This window comes from Gasterosteus aculeatus, chromosome 4, assembly GCF_964276395.1.
Source record: "Gasterosteus aculeatus chromosome 4, fGasAcu3.hap1.1, whole genome shotgun sequence".
NCBI classification, from domain to species: domain Eukaryota; kingdom Metazoa; phylum Chordata; class Actinopteri; order Perciformes; family Gasterosteidae; genus Gasterosteus; species Gasterosteus aculeatus.
The window spans coordinates 22,757,513-22,775,407 of NC_135691.1; the positions used below are offsets into that span (position 1 = coordinate 22,757,513).

Genomic DNA, 17,895 nt, shown 5'->3' on the forward strand with positions numbered 1-17,895 from the left:
GGTCATTACACTTTCTATCACGGGACTGCCATTTTCAGAGCAGAAGCCAAAATACAGTGGAAAAGGATCCGTTATCTTACTTGAAATGAGATGAGCATTTTTTTTTATTAGATATATTTTAGAGATATTATACAATGGAATGTCATGTGTTGGATGCATGCAGATGTTGATGCAACTTCAATAATTATGGAAGAAACCATTAGGTTGTGATTTTCTGGAATTCTCTCTAACTTGACCTGGTTGGACAATAGTTGAATAACTGGTTTACTGTATTGCATACTATAATGTAAGAAGATAGAGTTTATTATCACACTGGATTTTTATATTTTCTCTCTTTTAATGTCTCATATAAAATACAATATACGTATTTTTTATTAGTGCAAAATGGCAGGATGTGTTGTCATTTTTGAGCTGATCACATGAACACATGATATCTGAATATAGTTTGCTATGTGTTGAGAGAAAGGGAAGGCAAAGAGAGCAATGCATTGTGGGAGCCCGGGATGGGGGCAGTTGTGAACGTTGAATGGAGAGAAAGAGAAAAATAAACACAGAGGGACAAACAGACCGGAGCGACCAATGGAAGCCGCACGCGTTTATTTGGAGTTGTGTGAGGAGAGGAAGCAGACTGAGGCCGCTGCCACACACCCACACACACACACACACACTCACACACATCGACCCTGCTGAACATGTATACGCGTACAAAACTCGTGGACGGAGGTATTCTCACTTTAAACAAACCAAAGGCGGAAATTGGTGGTACGTGGAGCTTTTTAAAAGATGGCCCAGGGGCATGTGGGCACTCCTAAGTACAGGGTGCTTCGTCTACCTGGCTGTTATCATCATCAATTATGAACAGCATCAAAAGCCAGAAACACTTCACCTGTTACACACCCTAAGCTCATATAGCACTCTATGTTTGTCAAATACTGTAAACGCTTAGAAGTCATTATTTAGGAATCCTTAATGAGACCGTATGCCAGCTAACCAGCAGGATTACAAAGGATGTTTTCTTTAAACAATCGGCAGTAGCTGTAAAAACTGTCATCATATTTTTTTTATTTAGGACAATCCTGAGACACATTATTTGTGACGTCAGAGGAAGTAACCCAAACTAAAGCCTAAAATTGTGATCTTTCGTATAAAGAAATGTATTCTACATTGCCCATTTCCGATACTGCCTCCAAAAAACTGTTTGTATTAACCAGATCCTGTAAAAAAACAAATCTGAGCAGGAAATCCCTCAATCGCCAACTGTAGGCTTCTGAACATGGAGCAGAGAGGAGAGGACAGGAGACGCGGTTAGGAGACGTCATATGTACATAATAATAATATTTAAACATATATAGCACTTAGAGCCTCCGCCTGTGGAAAAATGTTGGATATATACACATTCCATAGTTTTCCAATTTGTACAACCAGAGAAATTCAACTGGTGTTTGTCTTTATGATGTATGGCATTCTTACTGCAGTATTCTGCAAAAAATACAATGTAGAGCTGTCCTTCCTTCTACCCATGAATGTGTTGCTAGTGTAGGACTTTTATATTGCAGTGCAAATCAAAGCTGGTGGGAGAGGAGGTGACGGGAGTGAAACATGCATTGCACTGCTGAGTTTGGAGGGTTGAATTGGGAAGTCCCACAGGCCACACAGGCCCAACAATCTGATTAGATGAAAAAATCATTTCAGGGTATTTAGTTCACCAAAATGGGATAAATGCAGTTCATCTTCTGGAAGACTTTTGGGGTAACATGCATGCAGTGACCCTGAGTGAAACCAGTGTTAGTCCTGTTCCTGAGTGTGAACCCTTGATTTGAAGTGATCTGTGTTTGTGTTTTGTATTAACCTTAAATATTATTCCAATGAGTGATTATAACTTTGAAGAGTATCTCTAACAACTCAGCAATCTCTCTCTCTCTCTGTCTCTCTCTCTCTCTCTCTTTGAGGTAAACATGAATTATTTACCTGCAAGTGGAATCCACTATTTTTGTTTTCCCCTCGGTGCTCTTTTCCTCCCCTCCATGCCCAGGTTTATTTTTAGGCCAGAGTTTGTCTGTGGTCAGTGGAAATGTTTCATGCGACAGCGTGGTAGCTGAAAAGTTGACAACACAGGGAGCAGACAAAAGCCCACACACAAACACACAAAATACGCACAAAGTAAACGTCCAGCCTTTCAAAAGATGCTAACATCTGCCTTCACCCGGAACATGTCTGATACACACACACACACACACACACACACACACTTTGTAGTTAAACTATTTAGTTAACAAGGGATGTGTGAATCAAACAGTTCCCCCCCAAAATCTTTTCCTCTCTTTAACGTTAGCAGCTGGTCTCTGTTAACATAACACACTGAACTCTGGATTGCCTGCTCTCATGCCTCCATGTAAACGCTGCTACTTTGACGTAATTACACACAAGTACACTGCTAAAGCACTTAAAGAACCATACCTGGGGTTTGCAGGTTGTAGCTCATTGACTACAAATGAAAAATACCGTAGGCCCAACGATAGGCCCAAGTGGACTCTGCAGTAGTTTCCCACCAAGCACTATTAATTTGGACTTTCTTCCTACGTCCGCATGAAACGCATGACACAGGAAAGTGTGTAATCAATGCAATGCAATGCAATGACTTGAATCAAATACAAAGCTCTGCATCCATGTGCCCATTAAAAGCCCAATATCATTACGTGATGAAAGCCACAAATTGTAACTCTCAGAACAGAATTCTCAGTTTTTTAATTTTACAGTATATGCTTGTGTACAAAAAGAGCTGATGTTAGTGTCAGGTTGCAGTGCTGTGAGTTTTGAATTTTGCGCATTTAAAGAAATACCAAAAAGTCTGTTTTTCTAGATTCATGGAAAGAAATCCAGGGTGAAAGTATATTCATTTTCTTTTTTAGATTCAATGAAGCTAAAAGCAAACGTTGTATTTTTGCTCTTAAACACCTGTTCACTATCAAGCTTTAGTCATCTTCGCTCTGAAAGAACAGGACCTAAGCTCTCAGTCCACTGTTCAGTGCTTTTCATTCAACAACCCTCCAAATCTCCCAATGCAACAGTACTCCAGCTTGGTGTTATAACAACCATGTCTTTAAGTGATATAGAGTAGCTAAAATCTCCAGTCCTGGCACTGTGATGTTTGCGAAGTTAGTGACATGCAGAAAGAGAAAATGAAAGGAGGAAGGAGGAGGATGTGTGTGTGTGTGTGTGTGATTGTTGTTTGAAGAATAGATTGGAGAGGGTTATGTGGAAGGCGGCGTCCTTATCTAAAGGAGTTCAATGCAGCCAAGAAAAGCTCTCATTGAAATTCATGGCGTAGCACCTATAGTGCAGTGGTTTGGGCAGACCAGGCAGAGCAAGAGTGACACACAACCAGCGTCAGACAGATTTAAATGAAACGGGACTCACAAGGGCAGGGACTGAGGAGTGAAGGGGGGGGGGGCTGACGGCTGAGGACGGGTTTGGTGTGGTGGGCCTTTCATTTACTTAATAATCGTAAAAAATATTTTTTCACACATCATCATTTGTTCATTCTTCATTTCCAAACCCCTTTTTTTAACTTAATTTCCTTGGTGTTGTTTGGCTAACCAGGTCCAAACGGGTTGCTTAAAATGCGGTCAAATTTTACAATAATGCTGAATGTGTAATTTAAATATCAGTTTTTCAGAAAGGAAACGAAAGCGAAATGTTTAGACAGAGACTGTAGTCTTAAGTGACAGCAACAGGTGAATGAAATGTGCTCAGCCTGTGACACGATCACATGTTAATCATACGCGAGGCGACGCACATTACAAAGTATTGATGTCACATTGTTTTCTTTCCAGAGCAACAGCAATATAATTAGTTCTGGTTTGATTGAGCGTTTGAGGCTTATTTAAAAGGTTCTTTTAAAAGAGGCTTTTTAAGTGGTTCTTTATGTGTGGCTTGTAATCTACGTGTGTGCGTTATTATCTGGAGGGCACACATATCACACACAATCTGTACGCACACACAGATGCTCTTATAATGGGCAGCTGTAATGCCTTTCCAGTGTAATTCTTTAATTCTTTCTGTCGCTGATTTTTTTTTTGTTCAACTCTCAAGGAGACGGAGTCTTGGGGGCGCTCATGTTGTGCATGTACCCACGGGTCAGTAGCTGTAGGAACTCAATGGACCGTTCCGTAAACCACTTTGCTTGTGGCTATTTTATCAAGCTGATAACACGGAGCGCAACTAACTGCACTACCTGACAAAATATTAGCTCTTTGTTTGAAAAACAATATGCAAATTTAGATAGAAGCAGATAGAGGAGTTGACAATATGTTTTTGAAGGATATATCCAGGACACCAAACTGATTCAGCGGCAATAAAGATAGAAGCAAAAGCCTAAAGCATCACCTTCCAATCCTGGCAAAAGAAGCTAACAACAGCTAATGTACCACGGCTCACATGAAGTTTCTCTTTACAAAGTTTACAAACGTCCGCTCCCCCACTGCGTACTCTTGTGTGTGATGCACCATTATTTTTCTTCTTTGCCTTTCAGTATGTGTTTGAGGTAAAGAAAAAGAACATGAGTATATCCCATAATTTGGTATTTAGCCCAAATTTGGAAATCCTATTTTGCCTAAATCGGCTTTGCTGCAATTTTCTGCATTACATTACATTACATTACATGTCATTTAGCTGACGCTTTTATCCAAAGCGACGTACAATAAGTGCATTCAACCATAGGGTACAAACTCAGGAGAACAAGAAACAAGAAAGTGCAATTTCCTCAAATAAGCCAATTTACAATTTGCTATAGATGAGTGACGTTACAAGTACAATTTAAGTGCTACAATTTGTTAGTCTTTAGTCGAGGTAGAGTCTGAATTCATGTGTTGAATTGTCGAGTAAGCTGACATGATCAGGTACAATGTTCCCATGCACACATTATACACAATAGTTAATGTATTGATGAATGTATTCATCAGGGCAAACATCTACAACTGCTGCTGGAATTATCCCAGCAGGTGTGTAAATGAAATGTGTCGTCATGGCACTGAAATACTGCAGCGTTCACAAGGAAAGTAGTATTTACAACTTCCCGTACAAAGCCGAATATGTTCATTTGTGTATATCTTGTATTTTTCTAAATGAACTATTCCGCTTTCCAACGTAGCGACATGTTTAAATGTTTCTTCAAAGTGTGACACGTCTCTTTCTGTCTCTCCCTGGTGAGGAGATCAGACTCAGCATCACCTCTTACATTTCCCCCTCTTCCTTCAATATTTCCATCTCTATCTGTCTCTGTCTTTCACCTCATTCATTCCTTTTATTTTTTTCTCCAAATTATACTTGGCCAGCCAGACATTAGGGGCTTTGGGGTGTAACGCGGCAAGAGTCAGGTTGTAATAACACGGCTGTGATATGCTTGGATCTCCTCTGGAGTCAGAGTTCCTGAGAGAGGGAGATGTGTGGAGAGGTGGATGAAGGGAAGCAGAGAACGTGACAGAGAAACACAGACAGGAGGATAATAAAAGAGACATAGGATAGACTGTGCAAGAGACAGACTGTGTCCTGGGGGCTCTCGCTGGGCCGTGAAGACGTGTTTCTGTGTTTTATCTGGACCTGCTGGGCTCCCAGTGAGGAGTCTCAGTAGCTGTAAACTGGCTGACCTCCCCAATCCAAACAAAGCTCCACATCGAGCTGGAAGGAAGGTACATCAACCTTCTCTCGACCTTTTCCTTGCTATCTGAAGAATTCCCTTTAAAAGTGGCATAAACACCACTTCATTGCAGAGGGAGAGCGGCAACGACTCAAATTAAAAGTGCACGGTAAGGTATTGACCAAAAAATGATTATTATGGACAACTGACTACATCACATGTCATTTAGCTGACGCTTTTATCCAAAGCAACTTACATTCCTTTTTTAAGCCATGGTTTTACGTTTCTGTCTCAGGGAGCAGTTAGGGGTGAGGTGTCTTGCTCAGGGACTCTTCAACATGGGACACGGAGCAGCCAGGGTTCAAACCACCAACCTTGCGGTTCCCGGTGCACCCTCTCTACTCCATGCACCACATTGATCAACCTTCTGGTTCTACTTGAGAAAATATCAGTCTTGACTGTTTTTAGTTTGAAGTATGTTTTGTTACAACACACGCTTGGACAACCATTCTTACTGTCTCCCACATGGGTTCCGCTTATTTGTCAAATACAAAAACAACTTAGCACGCAACGTGGAGAGTTCATGCGTTCAATGCAATGCTCAATACGAGATAAAGACATATCCATTTCTTTTTCTGCTTATATATTGAACTTATTGAACACTGCGTCATAGTACTAGCGGACAAAATGTGTCTTGCCTCAGAGGACGCTACATATTGTACAGTTGCAACATCCTCTATCCCAAAACCCTCATATCTGCATGGGATACACACACACATATACACATATATATATATATATATATATATATATATATATATATATATATATATATATATATATATATAGAGAGAGAGAGAGAGAGAGAGAGAGAGAGAGAGAGAGAGAGAGAGAGAGAACGGTAGAGGAGGATCCCTCTATCAGGATGGACAGAATAGGACGGAAATGTTAGAGTAGTAATCCAGGTGTACGGTTTGACCAATGGAGCAACACTAATAGTAATGTGACTAATAATAGTGTTAGAAGCGGTAGGTGTCAGCAGGGCCAAGTCTTCTGGGACAATGGTCCAGATATACTATGAGGCAAAAAAGTACACATAACAATGACATGTAAGTTGCGATTGAGTCTTGCAGTAATGATGCAGGTATTGGGCTGTGCATCAACAGTCAGTGACTTCTATATCTGCTTCTTTTGTGTCTGCGCGTCCCTGCCTGTGTAATGTCAGGACAACGCTGCCGTTGAGCTGAACGCGGCTCAAAATCAGATCTGGATGCAGATGTATCCAGGGACACATGTGGCCTATGCTGTTCTGATGAGTAAACGTGTTGGTGAGCTGCCGGCTCTGCGCCCTCGCCCTCACTGCCTGGTCACATCAGGCCCCTCAAGAGGCCACAGTTTGGGTTTGTTGCTTTAGGCTTGATTGTGCCGGCCTGCATCCACCGCCTCCATTTATTTGACTTCACCCAGGTTTAAATTGATTGTAGATACTCAGCTTTCTTAGGGGTTTGGTTTTCAAGCGGGGTCATCGCACTCTATTGCAAACTGTTTAAAGTTGTTTTACCCGCTGCTTGTCTTCTGGGTTTTACATGATCCAACTTTGACTGTGCACAAATTTTGAACGTTAACTGAAATATATTGCCTGCATTATATAATGTTGAACATTGGGGCAGATTGTTATTCATGTAAATGCGCAATTTCCTTTGGATACATTGATTTGGGTCTTTCAAGGAATGGTCGCGTTGGAGTAGACAGCTAGAATGGTAGCGTTTAAGAAAAGACTTATTGTTTGTGAAGGGTCTTCCTTGAGGAATGGCACTCTAATGAGGTACTTGAAGCGCTATTGGGCCCCATGAAGAAAGACTATTTAGTATGGTGACCAGGGAAGGGGTGTTTCTTTGGACCAGTTTTTTAAGTCCTATCACACTGCTGGACATACTGAGGAGTAAATATATAATAAGGATCCCACTGATTTCTTATCTACAACGTCTCATTCGGGTAATTGTTGGTAAAAATAAAAAAATACATTGCAGAGTCAAGGGAGGGGTGTAATATTCAGAGAATATGTCAGGGCTTTAAATTTACCACAAATTTCTCTTAAAAGTCTTGGCACCGAATAGAATATGGTAGGAATAAGTCATCTAGGGTTAATCCAACCTTGAAATATTAAGCATTTTGGTTGTTTGGTTTGGTTTGGAGTTTTTCTCCTGTATCACCTTTAATCTCAAAGTTTTTCTTCTTATGAATGTATACTTTAATATCGTGTCTTTTCTCTAGATTATCACCCCGAACCACAGTGGCCCAAATACAACGTTGTGCTTATCAGACATCCATTTTTTAAATTAAAATTTTAGATTATTAATTTTGTTACACGTTATTCTTTGAAGTTGAAATCCTTGCTAATTACTGCAGGTTTAATCTTCACCATGGTACTTATTTGAATAATATCCATTTCCATTTTTACATTACATTGCAGGTCATATAGCTGACGCTTTTATCCAAAGCGACTTACATTGCATTTTTAACCCATGGCCTGGGGTGCAATAAGGGGTGAGGTGTTTAGCTCAGGGACACTTTGACATGGGCCATGGACGCGCCAGGGCTCGAACCTTCGGTTCCTGGCGCACCCTCTCTACCCCTGCGCCACGTCGACCCCATCATTTGGATTCTCATCTGAAACAACATATACAAAGTGATTTTTTGATATCTAAATGTTTGGATTAATACAGGTTTGTTAAGGATGTTCGGCAAATTTACAATTTAGACACATCAAATAATGATGGGGATTCGTGCAAAAATGTTCACAACGGCTGTTTGGCATATGGTGTTCCTGCTTTGTCAACAGCTGCTCTTACAATAAACTATCCAGCATTGCCCCTTGGCTTATCGAGCGAGCGAGGAAGAGATGTCAACTATAGTCGAGCGAGCTAGAGTGAATGAAGAGAACAGCCAGCATTTGAGAGAACAAAGCTGCCAATCTGAGAAATTATGTGGTATTTTCCAATTAAATCAATTTAATTTCCAAAGCACAAATAAAGAGATGCACACCTCTGCAGACCTTGCACCATCAAGAGCGAAGCAGAGGGAATAATATGTTAAATTGGGCCTAGAGAGGGTGATGTAGTAGCTTGTACAGATTCCGTCACAAATCTCTATGTCATAGGTGCTTTTGGGGGGGTATAGTTTTCGTCTATGTATTGCTTTTAGAAAGTCCTTCAAATTATACCTTTTAAGCATTTAAAGTAATTTGTATTCGTTGGATTGTATTATCATGTTCCTTTGGTCACAGTATCAGGCTGTAATATTGAACCAAAACACATAAGTGTACCTGACATTCCTAACCACTAAATACCTCAGCTACGATCGACGTACAGCTCCAGTACTGTAGCTGTTGCAGTAACTTAATCCCTCAATGATAGTGCTACAAACCTGAAGGGATGTCAAAATCTTGGATGTACCAATGAACATTAGCTCCAGCCAGCACAAAATGAATAAAGTCCTGGAATACTCAGGATACTCTATTTTTTATTTGGCAACGAACAGAAGATGAGGACAGAGAAACTAAATGATGATTGTCTTGGCAACAGTAATGTCCTCTGAGGGGAGTTCATCTTGTTTTGCCGTTGCTTAATTTGTTTGTCCCTGAGGAGACAGATTCCTGACATTGTGTCTTGCCAAAGAAGTGCATTGATGCGTCACCTAATTTGATGGATTGGCATGAGATCTGAAGTGTTCCCTCAAGGTTCACATGATGGAGGAGCGATTCAAATTGTCACTCCCATCTTGTCAAACACATTGCCTCGGTCAGTTGCCCAATTCTTCCACCATGACCCTCATAAGTACCTGATCTAGTTTTAGTTTTGGACGTTTCTGGGATGGTGTTTCAGTACATGCGTATGTTTTTTCAACATAAACTTTATTGTTCTCAAGACACGTACAGTTTTAACACATGGCATACTGTAGTGTGTCAGTATCAGATGCTGAACGGAACGTTGAACAGCTTGGAGTGTAACACAACTCATACGCAAACACATTCAACATACACACTTTTCTGAAAGAAGAAGTGAAGTGATATGATTGTACGATGGTTGGTAGACATGCGCACACCAGCAAACACACTTTTCAAGTTCTTCCCACAGTTCAGTTATATCATTGGGTGGCTTCTTCTTCCGTTTGCTTTTTTTTACATTAATTGCTCCAGTGTGCTCAATAAATCACCAGCATAGGAGACCACATCAAACAGGCTCAGGTGAATGAATGAAGAGAAAGCGGGATCAGCCGAGTTGGAGGAGGGACGGCAGATTGTGTCAGTCCTGATAAGAAGCGTTGATCTGTGACAGCTAAAAAGTGAAAAAGTGTAATTGCTTAAAGTGTTTGCACATTAGGAAGAAACCTAAAGTCCTCGGTTCCTCAGGTTCATTCCAATTCAATTCATTTTATTTTGCACAGCCCAAATTCACAAAGTACAAATTGGCCTCAAAGGGCTTTACAGTTTCTACACGTGTCATCCTCTGTCCCAAAACCCTGACATTGGCACAACAACCGGGAGAAAAAAAGGAAGAACCTAATGGACAACGGCAGAGGAGGGATCCTTCTCCCGGGATGGACAGAAAGCAAAGGTACACGGAATCAACGTAAATTATGTACATAATTTAAGTTGATTCTGTGTACCCTTTACCCCGTCATTCATATGACAGAAATTAAGTCATATATTGGAAGTAGTAAGGCAGGACCACTGGAGAAACAACCACCATAAAATAAAACCACTATCCGATATGCAGTAATAACCATTGCATATAACCACCATCAGATAAAATCACCATCCACAGAAATCTGTAATGACGCTTTGAAAGACAAAGGAGCAGTCCTGAACCCATCCACAGCCTTCACACCACCAAGTCCCGCCCTCCCAGCACTATAGGGGCCTATGCCTCCCAACAACCACCCAAATCCTGCATCACATCGACACCTCTCTCTATTCTGGAGAGCGACGTCAATGGGATATTTGAATCACAGAACCCCCGGAAAGCAGCTGGCCCAGACTCTGTCTCTTCCTCCATCCTGAAGCATTCTACTGATCAGCTGTCTCCATCTTTACCGTGTGTGCCAGCCTGCTTCAAGACGTCCACCATCATCCCTGTCCCCCCCAAAAACAAGGATCACAGGACTTAATGAGCTGCACGTGCCCAACTTCTCCTGCAAGTGGATCACAGACTTCCACTCTGACAGGAAGCAGCATGGGAAGCTGTGGAAACAAGTCTCAGCCTATTGGTTCATCATGACCGGTTCCTCCCAGGAAATGCGTTCTTTCCTCTGTACTCTTCTTCCTGTACTCCAGGATGGTAGTGGATTTACAAAAGAATGCTTCCCCATCACCTTGTGTGATTCCCCTGTCACTGCTGTAGACTCCTTCCGTTTCCTGGGCTGCATCATACCCAAGAACCTCAAGTTGGAGCTAAAGATCATCTCCATCACCAGGAAGGCTCAGCAGAGGATGTTCTTCCTGACGCAGCTGAAGAACCGTAACCTGCCAAAGACGATGATGGTGCACCTCTACACGGCCATCATTGAGTCCATTCTCTGCTCCTCCATCACTGTCTGCTACGCTGCAGCCACAGCCAAGGACAAGGGCAGGCTGCAGCGTGTGAGAGGGGGTGATCGGCTGCAATCTTCCATCCCTCCAAGACTTGTTGGCTTCCAGCACTTTGAGGAGGGCAAGAAAGATTGTTGCCAACCCCTCTCACCTCAGACACAAACTTTTTGAGCACCTTCCCTCTAGCAGAAGTCCTCTCGCCACAGAAACAGTTTCTTCCTGTTAGCAGTTGGTCTCGTGAACCAAGTCCGAGTCCCCAAATACTCCATCACAAGTGGTTCTTTCACCATGGAAACATATACATAGGTGTTTAGGTACTTATCTCATCTATTAATATTGTTCTAATTTCTGCTTGTACATTTTTTTCTTATTTTACATTATTGTGGCAATAAATGGCTTCATATTTTGATTTTTGATATTTGATTTCTCAAGAGTGCTAGTAGAGATGATGATGTGTCAGCTGAAATCACCTCTGTACCATCAGACAAACGTTCCACAGCTCTCTGTTTCTGTCTCCCTGTCCCCTCCGCAGACGGGATGAACTGCATGAACAAGGCCCACGGCTGCGCCCACATCTGCAGGGAGGCACCAGGCAAAGGCGGGGTCTCATGCGAGTGCCGTCCTGGCTTTGAGCTGGCCAAAAACCAAAAAGATTGTACATGTACGTATCACACACTTGACTTTACCTCCGTACTGTCCTACACTCCCACATTGACATACACACACAGACATACCCACACACCCACAAGTGTGGGCTTTGAGGGCAACCTTTGGTCTCTGGTTTTTATGTAGTTTTCAAGGATATTTGTTCCATTAACCAAAGTTTTCAATTCTCAACGTTGGAAAGGATCAGATCACTATGCTAATAGGTCTACACTGAACAGCGATATGGGCTTGACATTTTGTCAACAAAACATGTGGCAAGACAGTGCTGTAAGATATCAAAAATCCCTCCTAAAGTAACCGTGATTCATTACTGTATGATGTGTCTGCAATGCGTTCGTAATTTTCCTGCAATTCATCTACAATGTGTTTGCAAGTCTTCTGTAATAAGTCTGATGTGTCCGCTATGCATTTAAAATGTGTCCACAATATGTCTACAATCCGCCGATGATGTGTCTGCGATGTGTGTGCAATGCATCTTCAATGTCTCTGAAATGCATCTGCAATGAAACTACGGTGTGTTTTGATAAGTCTACAACGTGTCCAGAATTAACTTTTATTTTAAAACTCACACGGCAGCGAGATTCATGGCTGCTTTATAGACTTAGATTTATTGAGGTTGCTTGCTGTTGCAATGAGGGATCTAAACTGTTTCTGTAATCAACATCTGTAATATCAATGATGGACAAATTCCAGGAAGCGTTCAACTGTAAAATATGAGGGTGGACATTTAATACGAACATTTAGCAAAGCCTTTCAGGCCAAGCTTCAGGTGCTGAAGGATTCAGTGGAGAACATTCACTTCTCAAACTCCTCCCTTGAGCTCCATCCCTGTTTCTCACTCTTCATGCCGATAGCCTGCAGCCATGGAATTTAGGGTTGCTGTTTTTATGGGGGGGGATTCGCTTTTAGTTACACTGTGTTTGGCAACACATCATGTTCTCATCCCATCAGTGTCAAGATTGTGAAAGCATTTAAAAAGTCTCCAATGAATCACCCGCAGTGGTAAAATGAATTAATGGTGAGGGATCCAGTACTGTGCCGGCCTGTTAGGCATAGCGGCACTGGACGGTAGTAAACAAGCGATGAAAGAAATACTAGTTTTGGGTACACACACACACACATAGCTGCTGACATCTTTCCTACCTTCTCCTCTCTGTCCATTTCCACTAGTCTATTTTTGGACTCCCAAATCCTCTTTCGCCTCCTTCCTTCCTGAATATTAGGAAGAGCGCTTTCATTCCCTTTTTACCTTCAAGGAGAAGTAATAGGATAGAAATAGTAGCGATACAATCAAAGTAATCCTTTCACTTTTACTAATTGGGTTGGTTTTGTTCCCAAGCAAGAAGCTAACAATACAGATGAAAATGTAGAAAACATGTTTTATTTACCAGATTTCATTCTGGAAGGCACTGACTAATCATCATACACCAAGTTTTAGCTGATTTCTTTTTTTGCACAGAAGAGAACAACGAATGTGTGTGTGTTGTCTCTAGTGACATGTAACTATGGAAACGGCGGCTGCCAGCACACTTGTGACGACACGGACACAGGTCCAGTATGCGGCTGCCACCAGAAGTATGCCCTGCATTCAGACAGCAAGACCTGCATCGGTGAGTGACAGCCCAGACGGCTTCCCAGTTCACACATATACTAACACATGTTTACCCCCCACAGCTGTTCGACAGTAACAAGTGTTGATAGAAAGCCCTTAAAACCTTTTACACACAGTTCAGCTGATAAAAGAAAGTGAGATGTCTAATGTTGAAGGTGGTCAGTGGCAGATTATTATTAATCAGAATTCTAACTATCATATTGGTTTCATTTGTCTTTGCTTCTGGTCGGGACACAATCTCAGTTAGTTCCATTGCGCACTTGGACACTGCTTCAGAAATGATTTATTATTTTTGGTCAGCTTTGATTTCATGGGGTAAAGCAGAACTAAATGTCTAGCGGTTTTGTGTTGATTTTAGTAGTGTGTAGGTTTATCAATTATTCTGGCTGTTAAACCAGCACATTCTCGCCGCCAATTTGTCACAAACAAATGTTTCATCAATGGTGCTAGATATCAAACAAGGAGGCCACTTTGGGACATTAAGGAGGACCTCTAGTGGCCTCTAATATTTTTGAAACAGGTAAAGGAACAAATCATCCATCCATTAGCTTCCACTGTACCGGCCCCGGACAAGAGGAAGCTAGGTAGGTAGGTGTTCCCGATGGCCTCTTCTCAGCAACGCTTTCCAGCTACACCTGGGGAACCCTGAGGCGCTCTCAGGCCTGACCAGATCGGTAACCTCTCTAGCGTGTTCTGGGTAAATCCAGGGTTTCTTTTCAGTTGGAAATGCCTAGAAAACCTCTAGAGGGGAGACGTCCAGGAGGCATTCTTATCAGAGGTCTCAACCACCTTTTGTGTCCCGAGTGCAACTAAAACTCAACAATGACTTATTTTAAATTGTCTACCGTACTTATATAACCTACTTATGCGGGAAAATTAGCTGGGTCACATAGCTTAGTTATCTTACTTACCTACAATCAAAGTTATTTAATGTCATACCTTCATCTTTTCAGAAACCTAATCTAAACAAGGAGTAACATGATATACTTAGCTATAGTCAAGTGGCTAAAGTAAGTGAGTCTGAAGTGGGAGTCAGAACATTCCTGTTTGTTTCCGTTGGAATTATCAATTCGACGGTATTAATAAATCTCTTAATGGGCTCGGGTAAGAGCATTAATAAGCACTGTTAATGACACCACATTTAACGCATGACAGACGTTACACTAGTGCAATAATATAACTATTTGTTACGAGGTGAGCCTACACTGTAACACTCTTACGTGGAAGCAAAGGGGTTCAGTTTATTTCATTTGGGAAAATAACAAAACAGTCGCTTGGTGCCACCAACACGCCTAAAAAAGAAGTCTTTCCTTTTCTAAACAACATGTTGTGTGGTTTGTCAGGAGTACGGAGACAATCCAAACGAATCACTCAAAAATCAAGGAATTGGTGAAACCTGTGACAGCCAGTATTCATATAACCAGGAAAGTTTAGCGTGCCAAAGACAACCGAGACCAAACCATAGTCCGGGCTCATGTCTGATTTGGCCGTTTCTTCAAGAATTCACACCTAATACACCAAAGGTGTTCATAGAAAGATCACCGAAGCAGTTCATAGCACATTGTCAACTGTGAAAGACCTCAGTGCGATGTTAAAGCTATTGGTAACACACATTTATCTGCTGTTATTTTGATGTGCTGTACCTCCTGCTGTGTTTGTACACTGGAAACACACCTCTCTCTCTCTCTCTCCCTCTCTCTCCCTCTCTATCACTCTCTCTCTATCTTTGTTTTGTTCTTTCTTTCACCCTCACCACTTGAGCTGATTATGGTCCTGATTGCCAATAACCCCCTCTTGTTTCCAGCATGATTTGAAGAAAAACACCGCCAAGGAAAGGCTGTGAAGAGGAAGCAGAACGAGAGGGAACCCTCCACCCTCTCCTTTCCCAAAGTCCTGTGTGTGTCTCTGTCTCTCTCTCTCTCTCTCTCTCTCTCTCTCTCTCTCTCTCTCATTCTCTTCATACTAAGTGAAACGACCTCAGTATCTCTGGTCTGGGCGTCCCTACTGCTTTATGGACCTACCTTGAATCCCCCCTTCCCACCACCCTTCCTTTTACCCTTTCTGTTTAGCGCTGTCCCTCTGCTCTTCCTTTCTCCTCCCTCCCCCTTCTCTCTCCCCTGCTGCTTTCTGGTGATAGTACCTGATTGCCTGTCTTGTCTGAGCATCCGTGTTAAAACCAAACCAGGTGAATTTAAAGGATAAATCCTCAGTGCACAAGAGGACAGTGACTCTGGGAGGGATTGAGGTTCGGGGCGGTGGGGGGAGGGGCACTTGTGGTCAAAAACGGACATCTCAATTGCAGCCTGATCTTAGTCAAGCTCACAAAGAAACCAAAAACCTAACCTCCTCCTGCTCCTCCTCAACCTCCTGTCTCTCTAACTCCTCATCCTCTACCAAGTCCCGAACAAAAGAAAAAGAGAGCGACTTGTCGGATAACCCTGAAATGACAAAGCAATCTCCATACCTCATCCTCATCCCATCAGCCCGCTTTCTTGTGCCGCACACCTTTTATAGAGAGGCAGGGACTTGCACCCTGCTTTCTACTGCATGTCTATTTATGTGTTCCACATCGTCTGCCACAGCGTCTTCCACTAATCTGCATCTGTCTGCCTGCCTGTCTGCGTGTCCAGCTGCATGGGAGAGCCTGCGCTGCATTTGTATGGTTTCCCTCTTTCATTTTTCCTTGGAATTTGCAGTACATTTTTTGATGTTGTTGTTTTTTAGCAACCCCTGGACCTCGTGCATTGTTTTTTAATTTTTTTTAACATTCTCCTCATGATTTAACCCCCTTCCTCGTCCTGTGTAGGTCCAGCTCTTTAAAGCCCCCCGCCCCTACCCACACCCCACCCTCCCTGAACCCATGCTTAGCCGAGTAGACTCCCCTCTTCACAACCTGTCTTACACACCCAACCCTCTCTCTCTCTCTCTCACACTCAAGAAAGCAGACGCTCAAAAGCATGCAGACTGGTATGCACACACACACACACACACACACACACCTACATTCACATAGCCACATTTCAGCCGTTAGCTGAGCACCAGAAAGCCTCCATTCATTCCCCGAGTGTACTTCAGAGAGTCCTCCACTTTGTCCATGAAGAGCCTCAGAGGAGAGAGAGAAAACGGTATTGGGCCAGGCCCGGGAATGGGACAATAATTACTCCTTGAACCCTCCTCCCTCGCTCCCCCCTTCACAGCCCATAGTGTGTATACATCAAAGCCCAGTACTATAGTGACAAGTGCCGTCCTTTTACAAAGAGATGCTCATTCAGGCCTTAATGACTCAGGCCCCAATGAAAGGCTGCCTCCCTCCCCGCCATTGCCGAAAACCCACCATCCCTATGCCACACCACACGCATCGTTATTTCAACAGTGATCCTTCCTCTTTCACCATGGCCCACCGCTCAATCCCCTCACCCTCCAGCCCCCCCACCACCACCACCTCTGCTGTCCAGCTTTGGGAACGTGGTTTTTCCATCGTTGACTGTCAAAGCCAGTTGGGATGTGTTCCATAGACAAACAGGCAACCAGCGCTGCCCCCAGACAACCTCCTCCTGCTTTTTGTTTTGTGTCTCTGCATGCCCTCCCTACACTCCCCCTTTAATCCCCATTTCTCAGTGTGTGCACCCCTATTTTCCTCACATACCCCATTGACGGCCATGATGGGAGTGATTCTGTCTTACTTCATTTTTCTCTCCCTTGCTCTATCTCTCCCTTTCTCTTTCTTACTCTCTACTCTTTTCATAATTCCCTCTCGATTATCTTGCTCAGCCCTTCAAGCATCTCCCTCTGTCGTTTGACCTCTCGTCCTCCTCCCCTGGCCCACCCTTTCATCACCGAACCTTCCTTTTCCTTCCCCTCCTTCTCTGTTCCCACATTCAAGGAAGCTTGTCTCGGAAATGTTAGACAAGTACCTTCACCTCCCTTTCTATCTCCCTCTCTTTATCGTATTCCTCCTCAATCGTAACGCAAGGGAATCATTGCTGACAAAATATGGTTTGATTTGGAAGACAGACACTCCATCAGCAACAACAGTAACATCAGATGTTAACGTTCATCTCAACCCCATTTCATCCTCCAAACCCAAATACCTCTAACCATCTTTGTTTTTGTTGACTTCTACATATGTAAGCCCCGAACCTCCTCCCCTCCTTACCTACCAACTTCCCTACCTACCGCTTCATTTTGTAAGCTACACACTGATACTGATAATCTCATTTATTTTGTTTTGTTCTTCTGTTTGCTCTGGGGGATTTATCATTTGTTTGGGGATTAACACTCTAACCGGGATTTTGGCGCTTCTTCATCGCTTCTTTGCTTTTTGGCTTTGTTAATTTTTATTTTGCTCAAACGCCAAGAGGGGCTGAAGGACTGGTCATTTGGGCTTCTCAT

At 42.7% G+C, this 17,895-nt stretch overlaps 1 protein-coding gene across 3 annotated transcripts in view; it reads left to right on the top strand.

The window, feature by feature from the left end:
* scube1 (signal peptide, CUB domain, EGF-like 1) overlaps nucleotides 1–17,895 on the top strand; it is an 87,568-nt gene that overhangs the window by 33,469 nt on the left and 36,204 nt on the right. For all 3 annotated transcript variants that reach the window (XM_040173981.2, XM_078101119.1, XM_078101120.1), the window contains 2 exons: nucleotides 11,758–11,886; nucleotides 13,385–13,501. In XM_040173981.2, coding sequence (XP_040029915.1) covers nucleotides 11,758–11,886; nucleotides 13,385–13,501 — 246 coding nt within the window. The remainder of the gene's footprint in view (nucleotides 1–11,757; nucleotides 11,887–13,384; nucleotides 13,502–17,895) is intronic.